General features: G+C 31.8%; 1 protein-coding gene across 2 annotated transcripts in view; it reads right to left on the reverse strand.

Annotated features, from left to right (window-relative positions):
* Nucleotides 1–19,856, reverse strand: part of LOC140437554 (chloride channel protein 2-like) — a 56,907-nt gene that overhangs the window by 34,019 nt on the left and 3,032 nt on the right. Inside the window, exons 2-3 of one of the 2 annotated variants that reach the window (XM_072527142.1) lie at nt 9,955–10,138; nt 1,768–1,888 (exon numbers count right to left, since the gene is read on the reverse strand). In XM_072527142.1, coding sequence (XP_072383243.1) covers nt 1,768–1,888; nt 9,955–10,107 — 274 coding nt within the window. In that variant the 5' untranslated portion in view covers nt 10,108–10,138. Of the gene's footprint in view, nt 1–1,767; nt 1,889–9,425; nt 9,550–9,954; nt 10,139–19,856 lie in introns of those variants that run through there. The other variant, XM_072527143.1, reaches the window with a different exon arrangement.

Here is a 19,856-nt window from a genome sequence, read left to right on the forward strand (position 1 = left end):
AGAAAATTTGTACTCCTAACAATTCTCTGCGTATTGATGAGACAATGGTGCCTTTTCGTGAAAGGTTAAGTTTTCTTCAATATATGGCTGGAAAAGGGCATAAATATGGGATCAAGCTATTTAAAATTTGTGTATGTGAAGGTTATACATATGCGGTGAAACTTTACGGGGAAAAAAATACCATCAGAGCAATCCTTAGCTTCTAGGATAGTTATGGAACTCATGCAACCTCTTTTATGTACCGGAAGAACATTATTTACAGATAATTTGTATACAAGCGTTGAACTAGCACACGAGTTAAACAGAAAAAGCACACACATATTTGGTACATTACTCGCCAACAGGAAACGCAATCCAAAAGCTGTCGTAAATGTTAAGCTCAAACGAGGAGAAATCAAATCTTTACAGAGAAAGTCATCTTAACATCATAACACAAAAGTTATTACCAGAAAGTGGAAAGCTAAAAGAGACGTTCTCTTTCTAACCAATAAGGATCCTCCTTCAATGATTGAAGTAGAGACTAAACGTAAAACTGTTACTAAGCCATCGACTGTTGTTAAATACAATGCAGCAAAAGCCTTTATTTATGTTTCGGACCTAAAAGCTTCATACAATTCTCCCATTCGTAGAAGTATCAAGTGGTGTAGATATCGAACTTTTGATTATTAGGGCAGTTGTCAATGCGCATGTGCTTTACAAATATGTTACGGGTAACACAATACCTATTACTTCTTCCCGAGAAAAAATAGTTTTATCATTGCTACACACAAGGTGTGCTTCCGAACCACAATAAGAACAATCCGTCCCACATTGCACTATAGAAAAAGAGAATAGAGAAAGATGCACACTTTGTTATAAATATTTTTCAGAACGCGATGGAAGGCAATCCGCAATGAAAAATGCCAAAAAAGGACATACATATTGTCCAGGCTGCCCCTTAACTACTTTTATGTGCATTAAGTATTTTTTTGATACCCATGCAAGTACTGTTAATAAGTTAATGTAAGATAATATCATAATATGTGTGGGTCAATCTGGTGCACATGGTCTGGACTTATACCAAGAACAAAAAATGTTATTCATAGACCGTGTGCACCAAAAGTGTCCATACTGTTTTTTCCTTGATTTAATTGTCAGAACGTCAAATTGTCATGCACACACAAAAACTAATATAATTTTGATATTGGAAGTACAAAAAAATCCTTTGGTCCGAGACAAAAGGAGCGCGTTTATGCTTTGGGGCTTAACGTTTTAATATGTAATTTAAAAACATCTACTGCTTGTATAGTACTGTCAGTAAGTACGCCAATTGGATTTCATCATCCAGGTGTTACGAGTTTTGTAGTCGAAGAGCCAGATTATTTTTTTTCTAGATTTAATTTGAACCTTTCCTGATCTGTCTTTTTATTAGCTAGGGTAAAATAAATTCCTTTTCAAATGACTGTTAAAACTATAGTCTAGTGATCAGAGTTTATATCTAGTAAGATAGTTTGCTGAGATATTTTGGAAGATAAAAATGTCCAGGCCAAAAAAGGCCTGGAATTTTATTGTTATTAGTAGGTCAGTATGTTAATCTACCAGTAGATAGGACGATGAATAAAAATGCAGATATGTTTGCTATAAACCTGAAAGGATAGTAAACTAAATTGTCAGAATGGAAAGTTATCACCGAAAAATTTGTTGGACGGTAAAGAAAATTCACGGTAGGAACGCGAATTATATCCCCATAGGAATAAAATATTACATAGAATATCTTAAAAAACATACCTTGATATCCCCTTAGCTCACTTTTTCGTGCCTTTTCTTCTTTTAATCGTTTTCTCTCAGCAGCTTTTAAACCTTCTAGTTTCGCCAATTCTCCCAATTGTTTACTATAGCGGCCATACATCTAAAAAATAATTCTTTTATAAAAATGGTTCATTTTATTTTATGTTTTATGTATTTCATACTTTTATTAATAAAAACAAATGATTTTTTAATAACATGTTTTTAAATGGGAAAGAACGTTATTTGATCTTTCGGTTTTCGCGTAATTTGTATTTTATTACTTCAGATTGATTTATTTACAAATCGTTTTTATTGAAAATAATTTTTTGGTAAACATTGATAAAATAGTTTACTGAGTCGAACAGTTTCATATGTAATTAATATAATTTTGTGATACTTTCATAAAATATATTCCCTACAATTGACACCAATTATAAAAAATTAAATTTTATTCGCAGATAAAACAAGCAGCTTAATTGAGAATAAATTGCATCATACTACATTTGTACATTTATTTTTTTTTCATGGGCTTTTCTGAACTCAACAGAAATGTGATATTGGAACTTCGTTTTCTTTTTTATTTTCCTTTATTTCTCACGGAGACAGATTAAGCACATTTTTGACGAAACTCTTAACTGGTCTTGCCTTACCTCTCAGTCTACGCTTCATAAATAAATTATATTTTTCGGACAACAAAAGTTCTCTCCGATTTCTATTTCTACCTATTCCTGCTTCTAGTGAATCATGCTACTACTAGATAACTCATAAATTGAACAAATATCTTCGTACAAATACCTTGGAGAATGTATGATAGAAGATGCTGATAAGACAAGAAATGCGTGCCGCATTGAAACTGCACGTTCAAATTTTAACAGAATGAGAAAACTTTTCTGTAATCAGAATATCAATTTAACACTCCGGATAAGATTGCTTAGAAGATAAAATCAATAAGATTATAAGATTGCTTATAAGATTGCTAAGAAAACCAAAATTCTTGTAGTAAGTAAAAACAACGTAATACAGCACCAATTCACAGCTTATAATGAACCCTTGAAAATAATCGACAAAATTAGATACCTTGGATGCAGCCTAAATAAGGAATGGGACCACTCACAGGAAATAAGATGTCGTATAGAAAAGGCGAGAGCTGTCTTCAATCGCCTCAGGAAGATTTTATGTAATATGCACCTGAACATTGATATAAGAACACGAGTCTTGAGATGCTATGTATTTTCTACCCTTTTATATGGAGTCGAAGCCTGGACCTTGACGGAGGCAACATCCAAACGATTAGAAGCCTATATCCATCATGTTACAAACAACACCGTGATCCAACGTATGAATAAAGATCTGGAAATTATGCGTATCGTGAAAATCAGAAAGATGAAATACTTAGGGCATGTGATGCGCAATGAGAAGTATCAACTAATTCAACTAATTTTACAAGGAAAGATAGAAGGCAAAAGATCTCAAGCGCGCAGAAGGACATCGTGGTTGAAGAACAACAGACAGTGGGCAGGAATGACTACCATACATCTATTTAGAGCAGCTGTCAACAAAGTTGTATGGACCAACGTGATTGCCAACATCCACAGAGGATAGGCACCAAAAGAAGAAGAAGAAGATAAGATTGCTTCGATGATATATTTTCCCTACCATTTTTTATGGGATTGAGACCTGGTCACTGCAACAATCCAACATTAAAAACTTAGAAGCATTCGAAATGTGGTGTTAGCGACGTATTCTGAAAATATCATGGATGGATAGCAAAACAAATAAAAAAGTTCTCGATCAACCAGAAAAACAATGCGAAGGTTTCTCTGAACACACGTCAGCGGCGACGGACAACGGCAAAATCAGGAAGTTGGAACGCTTGAGGCACATCATGAGATGTGAAAAATAGGAACTATCCAGGAATATAATGCATGTCAAAATCAAATGCAGAAGAAGCGTAGAAAGACGTAAAATCTCGTGGCTACCCAATCTCCGTTAATGGTTTGGATGCAGTTCAATTGAACTATTCAAGCGCGTAACCCACAAAATTATAATTACCAGAATGATTTCCAATATCCGATAGGAGCGGAACTTGAAGAAGAAGAAGTGTCAATCAGAAACGATTCGTAAAAAATATTCTGTTGTATCCCAAAACCACGTTACAGAAACTGACATGGTAGAACCAAAAGCATTCTTTTAAAGTTTAGTTTATACAGCGATATTCAATTCCAGCCACGAAATATAGATCACATATTTGCTACATGTGAAACAGGCACAGTATTTATTGCGTTTCTGAGTGAAAAAGTTTGCAGTTCTAGTAAGAGCTTTACGATTCAATAATTGTGTGGACAGGGAGGAGCGTAAAAAAGATGATCCAGCTGCAGCAATTTAATTTTTAATAGTTTTATAGCAAATTGTCAAAGTGGTGATGATGATTTTCTAGAATCTACTATTCTGGATTAAATCCTTGTGAGCGTCTGTGGAAGGCGCCAATTTAAAATAAACATCTCAATTAAATCGACAAAATATGAACTGAAAAGTCAGTGCTTCATAGATGCACAAAACGGTTGTCTATATAATGGGTTATATTTACACCGAAAAAGATGGATTTGGGCTAAAAATTGATGACAAAAAGTTTCTAAAGCTCACGCAAGCTGTTTTACGTCTTCCTGAAGCAATTTTTAATATTAATCGTAATATTACTACTGATAGCTGGTATTTTTCGATAGAGCTAATCGATATTTTAAGAAAATATATGCCTTAACGTATGTGGGTACCATGACAAAATTAGAACAAAATACCACCGTCTTTTCAACATAATAAAAAAGAGCTGAAGGATTCACATTTTACGATTTTAGGGAAGAATGTATAATGATTTCCGACGTTGGGAAATTGACAAAGCTATCTATCGTATGAGTTTCTTCCATGCGTGACCTAAAATAACGAAAAACAAAGAAGGAAAAGAAGGAAACAAAGGAGTGGCTTGTTTGGACAAAGAATATTTTAAAAACAAGTCGCAGAACCCGAAGGTTACCTGTTGATCTTTTGATCTTTTGATTGATCTTTTTTCGCCTTCTGAATGGGATCGTAATGAACATCCTATACCCATGTTACAAATATAATAAAAAATAAGAGAAAAATTGTATTTGAATTAAAACTAGTAAAATAATTACATTGCTGCAGGATCAAATGAAAGATAACTAAGAGGTTGCTTGGCGCACAGGAAGAAGAAGCTACAGCTCCCAAAATCTACTCTCTGATTGTGGAAAAACAATGTTACTTGTCCGCGAAAAAAATGAAGGAATACAAAATACCTCTACCTAAATTACAAAAAAATTGTAGGTATGTATTCAATACATATAAACGTGAAAAATTGATCCATGCCAGATATAAATATGTAAATCATTTTACTTAGACACTTTCTTATTTTAATATTGTTCTATATTACCAATGTAAACTTAAACATTTTTCGAAGTAAAATAGTTAAGTTTTATGTATATTTCCGTGTCTATAAATAATACTCTAGTCATATTTTTATAGTGTTGCTTAATAGTTATACGACCCTGCAATTCGTAACTAAACAATAGCTATTAGCTAACGTGTTTCTTTTAACACTTTTCCATACTCCTTCGGAGATAATTACTATTTAATTGGGAATAAGCCGCAATTAAAGGTTAAAGTACGTTTATTGACGTTTCAATTTTCACTTCGGAAATCGTTCTCAAAATACAAACATTATCCTTCGGAGATATTATCTGGTTCTTTTCCTGTACGTTCTGACAGATTTCTCGTTTCTTATTTTGGTCACCATTGCTGTAAATATTTGAAAGACCTCTACCAATTTTCTGTCAAAAGCTTCTTTAAATAAGCTTAAAATATCACAATGTTTCTTTCAACAAATTTCGTTTTCTCATAATTTAATCACTTTGTATTTATTTTAAGGAAACTCGTCTTCTCTAATTACAGTTCTCTATAAGTATTTACCTTGGATCATACCAACATCAGTTCTTTTGATAGATTTGTTCTGTTAAACCTCACCAATTAGGTCTTTGTTCTCCTACCCCTTCCAAGTCATTGCAGCTCTGAATTCTTTGTATTGAGTGATTATTATTTCGAATCGACTTTGAACAGACCCATTCATTCTTAATTAAATCCTTCATCCATCTAAACATTCTCATTTTCTTTACATGCATTCGTTTATCTTCTTTTTCCGCACCCAAAATCCGAATAAACGATGCTTTTGGCCCCTCCATAAGGTACTATAGTTTGAAAAGGTACTATAGTTTGAAAATATTTTTCAGACCATAGTTTTATCCTCCAGTTAGTAATATTCTCTTCTTTTTGGTCTTAATTTTGGTATTCTTCTCGTTGGTGCCTGCCTCATGTTTTTCTTTGGACTAGGTCTTTCTGCATCTGCTCTACGTGACCCATCCAGCGCATCAAATTTTTACAAACGTGGTGATGTCTGCTTTTTTATATGCATGGTACAATGAAAAGTTGTATCGTCTTCTCCGTACTTTGTTTTGTGTCTTGTCAATTTTACATTTGTTCTTCTTATTATGTAATCAGATCTTAAGTATTGGACAAGTCGGTTATAAGTTTCAGTTGCGATGTATATTCTCCTGTCGTTTGACGGCTTTACGAATTGATGAATTTATAATACCTTTTCATTCTGCTTACAACTGTAAAATATCGTATGTATATGAAAATGTCTTATTTGGGTAACGCTGTAAAACAGATGCTTTGTATATAATCGGGCGACATGGCGTCAGATGTCAAGATAAGCAGTGTCCTCGGTATCGTGTTTACTCTAAAATCCCAGTTTCTTGGACTCGTAGATTGTTTAGAAAAATATTTATTTACAATGCAATAACTATCAACAAAATTTGTAATAATAAACTGTTACACATTTTACAATATTAATATTTTTTACAGTGAAAATGTGATTAACAATTTAATTGATATGCAGTTTATGCCGCTTTGATATGTAGTTTATAATATATGTTAGGGATTCGTTTTTACTGTATACATATATATTCTTCATTTTCTTTAAATCTGATTTTGCGTAAATGTTTTAAAAAGTTACATTATTTATTTAAATATAATACAATTTTTATGTACATATGTATTATCTTTTTGCTCTTGTTCTTGTTCCCTGCACTTGTTCTCATTTTGTGTTATACTGGTTTGTATTCTGGCAATGCCAGATGTTTAAATTTTTTAATTTAAAACGAATTTAAAATTAAACTAATTTTTCAATTCAATCTTCACACTTTAAATCTGACCAACATATATTGAAACATGTATTGATATGAAAAAAGAAATCTCCCCACCTTTATGTGGATCGTTGAAATTTATAAGCCATCTGGACTAATTCATTGTAACCAACCAAAACATATGAAACTACTATTACAAAAATAATTACGAAACGACTAGAAAAAAAATTGGAATTTTATCAGCCATAGAACAGGCGGGTTTTAGAAAAGGCTATGGAACAAACGATCACGTACTGGTAATAAAAAATCTTATATAAAAATACACTGAATATAATAAACCACTAGCTTTAATATTTGTCGACTATGAAAAGGCATTCGACACCGTAAAACAACAAAAAATGTTGGAAGCCTTGACAGAATGCCGAATTGACTATAGGTATATAAATATAATTAAACACATATACCAAAATGCAACAGCCAGTCTTAGAGTGGGTGATCGTCAAACCCAGAAATTCCCGATACAATGTAGAGTACGCCAGGGGGACACCATATCGCCGAAACTGTTCACTACGCTTTTGGAATATATATGTAAAAGGGCAAAACTGACCGACAAGGGCATAAACATAAACGGAGTAAAGCTTAGCCATCTAAGGTTTGCAGATGATATTGTACTAATAGCTTATAGGATAAATGAGGCCAAAGAACTTTTAAATCAGCTCTACCTTTCCTCGCTAGAAGAGGGATGAAAATAAATATATCTAAAACCCAGATGATGACAAATCTTGTAGTCAGCGAAGATATATGCGTAGGAACAAGATTCATAGACCAGGTAATGGCCTATAAATACCTAGGTCATGAGATCCGCATAGGAAAAGATAACCAAACCGTTGAGCTTCTCCGTCGTACAAGACTGACTTGGGCAGTCTTCGGCAAGCTGAACCATATTTTCAAATCGTCTGATATACCAATATGCCTTAAAAGAAAAACGTTTAATCAGTGTATTTTGCCAGTGTTAACTTACGGTGCGGAAACGTTGACCATGACAAGGAGAACAGTTCAAAAGATCCGTGTGTGTCAAAGGGCGATGGAGCGTGCTATGTTGGGCGTTTTACTACGACACAAGATCCCAAATCGCCAGCTACGACAAAGAACAGGAGTGGCTGATGCAGTAGAGAGAGTAGCAACACTGAAATGGAACTGGGCAGGTCACGTGGCTCGAATGACAGATAATAGATGGACAAAGCGGATACTGGAATGGAGACCAAGAGATGATGCCTACCGAAGCAGAGGTCGTCCACCAACACGTTGGACTGAGGATCTAAAACGTTGTCATAGGAATTGGATGCAAGAGGCACAAGATCGAAATAGATGGAAAATTATGAGAGAGATCTATGTCCAGCAGTGGATAAGCGAAGATTGAATAATGAATTCCCACTAAGCTATTAAATATTACCAGGTTATTTAATTTTTAACCATCAACAAAAATGTAATATATGATGGCAACTATAAATTTGATGGTAATACGATCTGTACAGATATCGCCGACGTAGTACATATTTCTTTGTCAACAATAGTTTTTAGATAACATGAATAATTTTTTAATGGTATTGATGTGGATGAAACCTTATTTTTTTAAGAATAATATGTTCTTGTAATGGCATAACTTTGAATATTTGGTAAAGATGTTGTAATAGATATCTTCGCTTACTTGGTGCACTAGTAATAAAGTTATCAAAATTAAATGAGAAATCGGTCTTTATACATGGTTTTTACTTTACTATAGAATACGCCTGTATCGAAAGGGGTCGCCTGACCAACTTTGCATAGTTGACGTGGAATTAGCCAAATATGAGTTTAGTAACCTAAGCAAAGCATAGCAATTTAAACAATGGTTTAAACTTTTTTAAAACACAAACTTATACAATTTTGTGTAAAAATGTAAATTGTATTAGTGTCAATAGTCATTAGTAGTCGAGACACATTTTGAAATAACAAAATATAAACTTATAATTATTTGACCAGGTGAATCTATTTCTGAGTCTGAAGTATCCAACAGTTTCATTGTTTTCTTAATCATTTAGTTTTTACTATTCGACAAATATTTCAAAATTTATGTACATCTTTGATAAATACACGTTTTGAGAATTTTTAATATGTTTTCCAAATAATCAGCATACATAATGGTGTGAGTATTTAGTAGAAGGGGTTAATAAGATAATTAATTCGTATATTAAAATGCAAAAGTCCCTTTAAAGTCATTGAAACAAATAAAATTATTCTGTAACCACTTTAATTAACTATTTTAAAACACATTTTAATATCCCTGAAAACATTTTTGTTGTTTTTTTATTCTTTGTAGGTATTATATTACATACATTATAATAAATTACCTCTTAAACAAACAAATATTTTGTAAACCTGTCTAAATAATTTTAAAAATGTACCTACATTTAGCCAATCTCGATATGGTTCACTTATTAAATCATAACTCTATACACTGCAACACCCACCTATTACATTTATTTTGTTTATTAGGTTTTTATTTCTTTAAAAATAGAGTAATGAAAACGATGCTAACTATCTGTTGACCTGCTGGTAATTTTTATTAAATAATATTTATATTCGTCATCAAAAATTATTTATCTTACGATTGCTATAATATGTTACAACCACAATGTGTTATTGTTATGGTAAATAAGAAATGTAGATTTATTGGGTTTTCTACTTTCTTCAATTATTCAATTTTGATATTGATTGTGATATTGTATAATATCATAAAGTAACAAATCTGAGTTAGTGGAATGACAGAAAAGTCGATTTAGTGTTTTCCAATGCATTTCTACTTAATAATTTTATTTTCATTTATTTTTATTACCTTTGGCGATAATAGTAAAATGAGTAGATTGAGAATGGCAAAAGTCAATAATTAATTTATTTTTTATTTACACATCATACGTAAATATATAGAAATACTCACTAGAGTTTGTACGTAATCTTCTACATCTTCTGGTGGAGGACATGGATAAAATCCTTGCGAACTGTTTCGTTTTTTCTTTTCCAATAATTTTGTGAAGTCCTCCCATTCTTTATCAAGGTCTTCCGCGTTATCTTCACCGTAATATGAGTCCATTTTGCTTTGAATTTTAGTTTCAAGTAAATGTCTATAAAAACAATAGTTTGTTTTAAGATAGCTTAGAGATAGATATAAATATTCAACACATTTAAATTTATTTATTATATTTATTACTTATAAAAGGGAAATACATATATACATACATACATATATATATATATATATATATATATATATATATATATATATATATATATATATATATATATATATATATACAATTAATACGTAATTTAAATGTAGATTTCTAATTTTAAAATGTATACTAGAAAAGCAGGTATCTCCCTTGTCAAAAAATTATGTTTGTAAAACCCGCAACTCCGCGCATTTTCTGTTAAGTCAGTTAAGTGATTATTGCCGTTGATTTGATTTGTTTTTTTGGAAGCGTGAAATAGAGGTTTTTAAGTTCCAATTTTACATCTTTTGTAAAAGGGTACGCAAAAAAATGTTTTTGTCAACTCTGGACCTTAAGGATTGGTTTGTAATAAATCGCAAACAAGATGATTCTGCTGATATAGAAAATTTGGATAATGAACCACAATAAGCGCCTAAAGGACTTCACAAGAAGGAGTTGGACAATCTTTATAGTTTTTTAGATAGCCTGCCGAAAATGGAATCGCATTATTGCAGGCAATAAACTAGTAAATTTATCTTATCTAGAACCATTATGGCAAAGCAAATGTCAACTTTACCATGTTTACAAAAACGAATGGTGCCCAGAAAAAGGAATCAACAGTCTGTCTTTATCTTCTTTTAAAAACGGTTTTCTGGAAAAGAGGTTGGCTTTGTATAGACGCAAAAAAGATTTGTGTGAAATATGTGTCTCTTTTAAAACAAGAAATCTTGACCAAGAAACATTTAGTGAACATCAGTTGAAAAAACAAGAAGCGAGACTTGAGAAAATTAAAGATAAAAACAGTGAAAGCATTGTATTGACAATGGATTTACAGACAGTCCTTTTATGTCCTAAGTCCAATGTTTCTTCCCTATATTATAGAAAAAAGTTGACAATCCACAATTTCACATTCTATAACTTACACACAAAACAAGGACATTGTTTTCTTTGGGATGAGTCGGAGGGGAATCTTACCAGTGCCGAATTTGCTAGTGTAATCGTAAGTAGATATTTTAGAAAAATATACTGAAGGGAGTTGTCTTGAGGAAAATGTACGTAAAATAATTATTTTTAGCGATGGATGTACAAAATCGTAATGTTACTTTAGCTAATGCAATTTTAAATTTTTGTTTAAAGCAGAAGGTAACAGTTATACAAAAAGACCTTGAGAAAGGGCACACCCAGAGAGCAGTAAACTATGTAAGCAGTATCCTACCGGGTAAAAAAAAGGGTGATGCAGTTGTGACAGATATTAGAGCTATAAAATATTCACCATAAGGTATTCATTACAAGTTGAGATTTGATGAAAATTGGATTGAACTGCCCTGTCGAATAAATCAGAATGTGATACCCAAGAATTTCGCAGATCTGCCGAAGCTTTACACAAATAAAATACCATTAAGAGCGTAGGCGCAAAATTCCGGGCCAATGCTTTTTAAATGCAATCATTTTTTTCGAATCCTGAGAAAATTAACAAATATTTTTGAAAAATTTAAACGCAGAATGAAAGATTACATTATTACCGAGGGCCGAAAGTCCCTTAGAATAAACAAAAAGTTTTTTTGAATGAGATATTTGAAATTAAAAATCACACTAAACTTTCTCTTTTTTTTTTCACCCCTGTAACTTATTAAAATAAACATTACAGAAGTTTTCAGGGACTTTCGGCCCTCAGTAATAATGTATTCTTTCATTCTGCGTTTAAATTTTTCAAAAATACTTATTAGATTTTTAGGATTCGAAAATTATGAATGCATTTAAAAAGCATTGGCCCGAAATTTTGCGCCTACACTCTTAAAAAAAGACAAATTCGAACATTTGCAGTATTTAAAAAATACCCTTGATTTCGATTACCACTCATTTTATGACAATCTCCCACACTAACTATGTTATTTTAAGTCCTACTATATCCCTGTTTTTAAACTTGTTTTTGTACATAATATATTTATGCGATTTTATTTTAGATTTATTTTAGATTAAAATTGTATTTATTGTTGTTGAAAAGAGAGGCTATTTTTCATTTCTAACGTAGGTAATAAAATAACACTAAATTTTATGTTAAACGTTTTTCAAAAGTATTGGTCTGTATTTCATTATTAGGATATTTTTTATGTGTGTCAGATAATATTGAAAAAGTTGTATTTTATTAATTTTATTTTTATTTATAATAAATGTTGTAATTTTTAAAATATGTGGTTCGTTGTTTAATTTAATATATACCTCAGCTAGCTCAATTATGTGTTCTAAGCAATCTGTCACTGTGTGACGTCGACTCTGTAGTCTCCTGGTAGAGTTCAAAAAGAGATTAAACCAAAATTTACTTTAGACTTTTGATAAATTAACCCAAATGAAGCACGTTGTTTATTAATTTTGAACAAATTTAATATAAACAATAAAATTCGTCTGCAACTTGGGTTGCCTTTAAAAATTTACAAAAATAGGAATCGTATAAATCTTAATGTGGTTTAGTGTCGTGACAATAAAAATTTATTACAAAATGTGGAGACTCTCTACAAGTACCTAAAAACTAAATAAATATTGCAACTTTATAAAGTGTTTAAATGAACTATAAAGAAAAAGAAAATGAACACTTTATTCCGCTGACTTTTAACTTGCATTCAAATATAATCAAAATTTCAAATGATCCCCAAAATTATTATCCAACCTCACTTTAAAACAGTTCTGATTTATTTAAAGAAAACTAACTACTCGCAAAATAATCGGTGAAACTGGAATATCAATCCTCTCTTCGGAAGTTAAGGTACGTACTATTATATTTTTAATTTAATGATCATTAATATTTTCAATTTTTTAAGGCCTATCGCAATTATGTTAATTCATGAATTTTAATTTTCTCAATTTAAATGACATTTCTGTACTCCAATAATAATTTATAAGTCAAATTGTTGAAACTGTGGAAAAACTAAAATTCTAATTAGACGAGTTAAAAAACACTCCCGACCTATTCCACAGTTTCAGGGCTCCCCTTCGTCGAAAAATCCTCGTCGGCCTCCCCAAAAAACCTATTATCCGTTGCTAACAGCAACCAACATTCTTTTCTTTTCGTCTTCTATTTTTTTTTCAACCATAAAACTGTCCTGTTCTGACACATTTGTCAATCCACATTAATTTCTCATAATCACTTTAATCACATCTAATTTGGGAATTTATAAAAAAAAAAGTTCAGATATAAAACTTATTCTATTACAATGCTAATACAATTTATTCTTTTCATCTCCACATCATTGTAATTTCTTATTTAACAAAACCGCTATTAATTTAGCTCCCACAGACTTGCTTGACAGTTTATTTTCTGACGTTTTTTTTTTAAATTTCTATGTTTAAATATTTTTTAAGAATTCTTCTTTTTTTGTTCTTTTTAAGGTTTAGACGATTTACCTATACACTAGGCAACTATACTATTCAGAAATTATTAACACTATACCAGGTAAGTCAAAATTAATTTATTTAACAATTTACTAATCTTTTTCTCTCTTTTATTTCAGAGTCGAACCCACATTGTGATGGCTTCATGAAATTCATGAACAACAAACTCATATAAAAATCCATTTAAGTTGTATCCTTTTTAACATATTGAAATCATTTCAATATATTTTTATAAATCGATAACTAATGCTTTTTATTAATTTTTTCCAATCCAGCGTTACAAAGAAAGCCACGTTACTCCATAGGGACGTCTCATTCCAAAAGAAGAAAAACTTGTAACTCCAAATTTTCTGTATTTTTACCTATATCCGCTAGTTTTTGAAATTAAAATTGATATAATTCAGCTTAATATGACTTAAAAACTCAAAATATAGTTGTTTAATCGTTCTTCTTTATCAAATAAAAGATATCCGTGAAAATATTACTGTTTTTAGGCTCTCCTAAAAAATTAAGAGAAATGTAGTTACGAGTTTTTCTTGTGTTGACGACGATATATAGGTATATATGTTATGTGGGTTAATGCAACAGAAATTCGTATGCCGGTTTCTCGGAAGATCACTTCAAGCATGCTTCTGACAATCTTCCAATCCAGATTTTCTAGTGCATGGTCTATCTTTGGCAAGGCCAAATTTTTGATGTCATAATTGCACACGATTTCCTTCAAATTAGTTAAAGCACATCATATGTCCTCTTAGCTTGCTCTGTCTGTATTAGATTTGTTCAAAGCGACCGAACTTCTTATTGAATACGGAGGAGATTCCTTTGTCTTTGGCAACACAGTGGGCTAGAGAGACATTAGTGCAAGTCGACTAGTGTCAGCTAGTTAAAAAAACTGGTGGAAGAAAAATGTGGACGCAACGGAAAATGGAAAAAGCACAGAATAAGGACATAAGAAAATATAAAGATGATAACACAGACAGAAAGAAACCACATTTAAAAGCCAACATAATGACAAATAAGGAGAAGGCTATTTTAAAAATGGCAATATGGAATGTAAGAGACATAAACGGAAAAAATTATAATGTTGTGGTTGTGTTACGTAAATTGAGCAATTTATTTATTAATGTGTGTATTGTGTGTTGCATATCTGTTGTGTTCACAACATTTTTACACAAACAGATAACATGAAACACACCAAAGCAGTCAGAATTTGATATTCCTAGGGTAATAACACCACTCCCAAAATGTGTTTTAGCCACTAGAGGGGCTATTGGCCTAAAAGATCTAATCAATCTACAACTTTGAAATGACATAGCCAATAACAAAATTGTTGGTTATACACATTTCTAAATAATTTGTCCAAAAAAACTTTTTTTTTGACAACGATTTCCGGAGTGGAAATTGAAACGTCAAATATTAGTTAATTAAAAATGTGATTTTCATCACAATCACAACCAATAATTGTGGCGTAATCCCATAAAAAACATAATATTGAACTCATACAGAGGGTCAGTTTTTGTGGTGACGGCATAATGCTTTGTGAGGCGGTATTGCTTAGGAAGGACATATCAAACTTATGGAGGTGACTGGGCTAATGATAGCTGACATGTACATTGAAAACATTTTAAAAGATTATGTTTTGCCCTTTGCCGGCCACATCGGATATGATAGATTCGTGCTAATGCACGATAACACACGTAATTATGTCGCTAGAATAGTAAATGCCTTGGTAAGGTTTAATTTGAACGATTATATTGACCACCATATAGCCCGGATTTAAATCCGACCAAGCATTTGTAGGACAGTTTAAATCGTAGCATTCGGAAAAGAAATCCTGTTCCTATTACAATGACAGAGCTAAGTATTCAAGCATAAGAAGAATGGAATGCAATTCCTCAAGCATATATTCAAAATTTAATTCAGAACATGTCAAGACGGATACAAGCATTAGTTGACCTTCAAGGAGAGAATACTCGCTATTCATTTTATATATATTTTTTTAAACAAAACATTAAAATTATATGTTATGAATAATACTTAGTTTCAAGCTATTTTTTGTTTGGATTACAAAAATTTTAATGCTAAAATTTTTTTAAACGATTACTTAAAATGCGCTTAACTGTTTTAAATAATTTACTTAATATATATAGATATATATATATATATATATATATATATATATATATATATATATATATATATATATATATATATATATACACTTCTCCAAGAAATTAACGCACCACTTTGAAATATTAAAATATTTTATTAGCGTTAATAAAAATTTCCATTGTAGTGTTATATTTTGCAAGCCCCTTGTATATGCTATTCGTACACTCTATATTTATTGACTGTGTTTTATCGCTATAGTTTTTTTTGCAACAAAACAAAAAGCAGCAAAAAATGTACTTATTCTATAAATATACTAATTTCCAAGTGTTCACGAATTATATTCGGCTACTGTTTAATTGTTGATTATTGTTAATTGTGTTTATTAGGGAGCGTCAATTACGTAATTAACCCGAGATGAATGTGCCCAAGCTACCCCTACTCAAGATCGATTTTTAAGAATTTCTGCTCTTCGACAACGTTTTGTAACACATCGAAGTCTACAAATTCAGCTTCGAGACGTGCATGCTATACAAATTAGCACTGAAACTGTTCGACAGCGACTTAACACCTAGGATTGCCGTCCGGGGTCCTCTATTAACTGCAGAGCATCGAAGGGGGAGACTACATTTTGCAAGAGAACACGTTAATTGGTTAGAAGCTGACTGGGAACGAGTGCTATTTACTGATGAATTCCGATTTTGTTTGTACAATAACGAAAGACGTGTTCGTGTGTTGCGACGACCCATCGAACGATATGCTCAGTGTAACTTCTCACACACCACATTTTTTGATGGAGGATCCGTTATGGTGTGGGGTGGTATTTTTTTGACCGCACGTAAGGACCTAGTGGTCATAGAAAATGAAACTGTTACAGCTGAAACGTACATATTGGAGATCCTGTAGCAACATGTATTACCATTCGCTCTTTATATTGGTGAAAATTTCTTACTAATGCAAGATAATGCCAGACCTCACGCTGCACAGATCGTCAGAAATTATCTAGAAGAGGTAGAAATTAACACTATGGAATGGCCAGCACATAGTCCGGATTTAAATCCGATTGAAAATCTCTGGGATATCCTTGGTAGGCGATTAAGAGCGACACCGATCCAACCAAACAACTTACAGGAAGTGGGAGAGAGGCTGATCCAGATTTGGAGAGAACTAGACCAAAATGAAATACGGCAATTAATTTTAAGTATGGGCCAACGATGTGAGCCTGTTATTATACGTAGTAGAGGTGGAAACACTCGTTATTAAGATTTTTTCAGATTTTAGTTTACTTTTGTTATCATTATTTTTTTAGAATTTTCCTTTTTATTTTTTTTTCTCCTTTACTTCAACATGTTCTGATGATTAGACAAATTGTTATAATTACTAATAAAATGTAGAGTAAATCTGGTGAAGTTTTATTTTTTATTCTTTGCCTGTTTACCAATAAAATTGAATTATTGAAGTGGTGCGTTAATTTCTTGGAGAAGTGTATATATATATATATATATATATATATATATATATATATATATATATATATACAGTCCCTGCTTAAATTATTAAACTCGATCTAAAAATTTTCAGTCAGTTTGAATCAGTTTTTTGAATTTCAAACACCCTAAAAGTATCTTCACAGTGTTGCAGAGCTACTGAATGGGGTATATAATAAAATTAGTGAATATTCCTTCTACATAATTAAATTAAAAATGGTGGAATTTTTTATTAAATTGACAAAACTTGATAGATAGCGATAGAATGTGCTAAAATTGCGCAGTAACTCGACTTTTCCCAACTTTTCTAAAATTTGCAGTTATGAGTCAGTCTCCGATTGAAATTTTTTCAGATAGCTAAATGTTAAGATCTTCCTGTTGAGCAAATCTCTTCTCTTACAGCTCTATCAGAAAATACCACATAAAGTCAAAGAGAAATAGCAAAAAAATGTGTCGACAGTTCCAAGGTTGAGTCAAAAACTTGATTCAGAAGAGTCGATGTGACAGAAATCTTTCAGTCACCCCCCAGAAGACAACTAACATTCAAGAATTTGGTTGTAAAACACAGAAGAGCCACTCATAGAGATATAAGGAATAAATTAGAAGAAGCAGTTTGTTCAGTATCACTGGCCACTAGTCGAAATTTGTACAGCATGGAATTCAGATATCGCAGGCCTGTTAAGAAGCCAAAACTAACACCACAAATGCTCAAGAATGATTAGCTTGGGCCAATTTGCAATAAAAACTGAACTATTGATGATTGACAAGAGTAAGTTAATAGAAATAATTTTTTTTATATACTTTATAATTTTTATTCACATTTGCAGGTTTGCGTTAGTGATCAAGCAATATTTCAAATTATGGATGATAAGGCCCAATTTGTCCAAAGACTTCTCGTGGAACAATATGATAAGGGATGTGTAATAAATATATATATATATATATATATATATATATATATATATATATATATGTATATATATATATATATGTATATATATATATATATGTATATATATAGATATATATATATATATATATATATATATATATATATATATATATATATATATGTATATATGTATATATATATGTATATATATATATATATAGATATATATATATATATATATATATATATATATATATATATATATATAGATATATATATATATATATATATATATATATATATATAGATATATATATATATATATATATATATATATATATATATATATATATATATATATATATATATATATATATATACAGTGGTACCTCGACATATGAGGTGTAATTCGTTCCGTAATCTATCTTGCTCGTATGTGTCAAAGCAATTTTCCCCATTGAAATTAACTGAAATGTCATTAATTCGCTCCAGTCCCCAAAAATACACGTGTTGTTTTTGTTTTTAAATAAGAAAAATGAATTCAAAGGAAGAAACATTTATTTATAAGTAACAAAAAATACGAGTATATACATATTCTGTAAAAACATAAGAAAAAGTAAAGTGTTTACGGAAGCTCTTAATTCTCGTCAGTGGTCTTTGCTTTTTTCGGCACACTTTACTCATTTTCATCTGCAGATCATTTAAAAAAACTGTTCAAGGAGATTTGTTTCTTCCTCCCTTTCAGAATATTGCGGAAATGTGTTAGGCAAGTTTCGTTAAACAACACCGATGCACGATCAGTTGTAACTTTTTCGGGATGATTTTTATCCACGAACTCTGCAACTTTCTCCCACATTCCCAGGATCTCCTTTATATTTCTTGTAGAGACAACGTCTTCCAATTCTGACTCCTCTTCAAAACTAATTTTTCGTTGAACCACCGTATGTTGCTGCGAATGTAGTTCGTCTAACTCCTGTTATCAGCTCCTTAAACTGTTCCTCGACAAGTTCGTTCATATCTCTTTCATCCACCTCCACACCCATGGATTTTCTAAGAGAAACAATCTCATCTGCCACTGACACTTCGGGTTCCAGTCCTTCGCAGGCCCTTTCACCTATAGCCTCAGGCCACAGCTTCTTCCATGCAGAGGTTAAGGTCCTTATTGTAACACCTAGCCAGGCCTGCTCAACAATTCTTAGGCATATTACTATGTTAAAGTGGTCCTTCCAGAACTCTCAAAGGGTAAGGTTTGTGCTCTCCGTCACCTCAAAGCAGCGCCGAAAAATGTGCTTGGTATACAACTTCTTAAAATTAGAAATCACTTGCTGATCCATGGGCTGCAAGATAGGAGTGGTGTTGGCTGGTAGGTAGAGAATCTTTATAAACTTGAACTCTTGGAGTAAATCGTCTTCGAGATTTGGTGGGTGAGAAGGGGTATTATCGAGGACAAGAAGGATTTGCATGGGTAGGTTCTTTTGCTGTAGATATTTTTAACAGAAGGGGAAAACACCAGGTTTATCCACTCTGGAAAAAATTTCCTGGTGACCCACGCCTTTGGATTTGCTCTCCGCATAACTGGCAGTTTTTCTTTCAAAATCTTATTTGACCTAAAGGCTCTGGGATTTTCTAAATGGTATACTAGAAGAGGTTTGATTTTACAGTCGCCATAGGTTTACATAGGTTTGTGACCTGGCATCGTCTCCTCCTCTGTCATTATATAAGTCCTATTTGGCACCTATTGTCAGAATAGCCCTGG

This window comes from Diabrotica undecimpunctata, chromosome 3 (assembly GCF_040954645.1).
Source record: "Diabrotica undecimpunctata isolate CICGRU chromosome 3, icDiaUnde3, whole genome shotgun sequence".
NCBI classification, from domain to species: domain Eukaryota; kingdom Metazoa; phylum Arthropoda; class Insecta; order Coleoptera; family Chrysomelidae; genus Diabrotica; species Diabrotica undecimpunctata.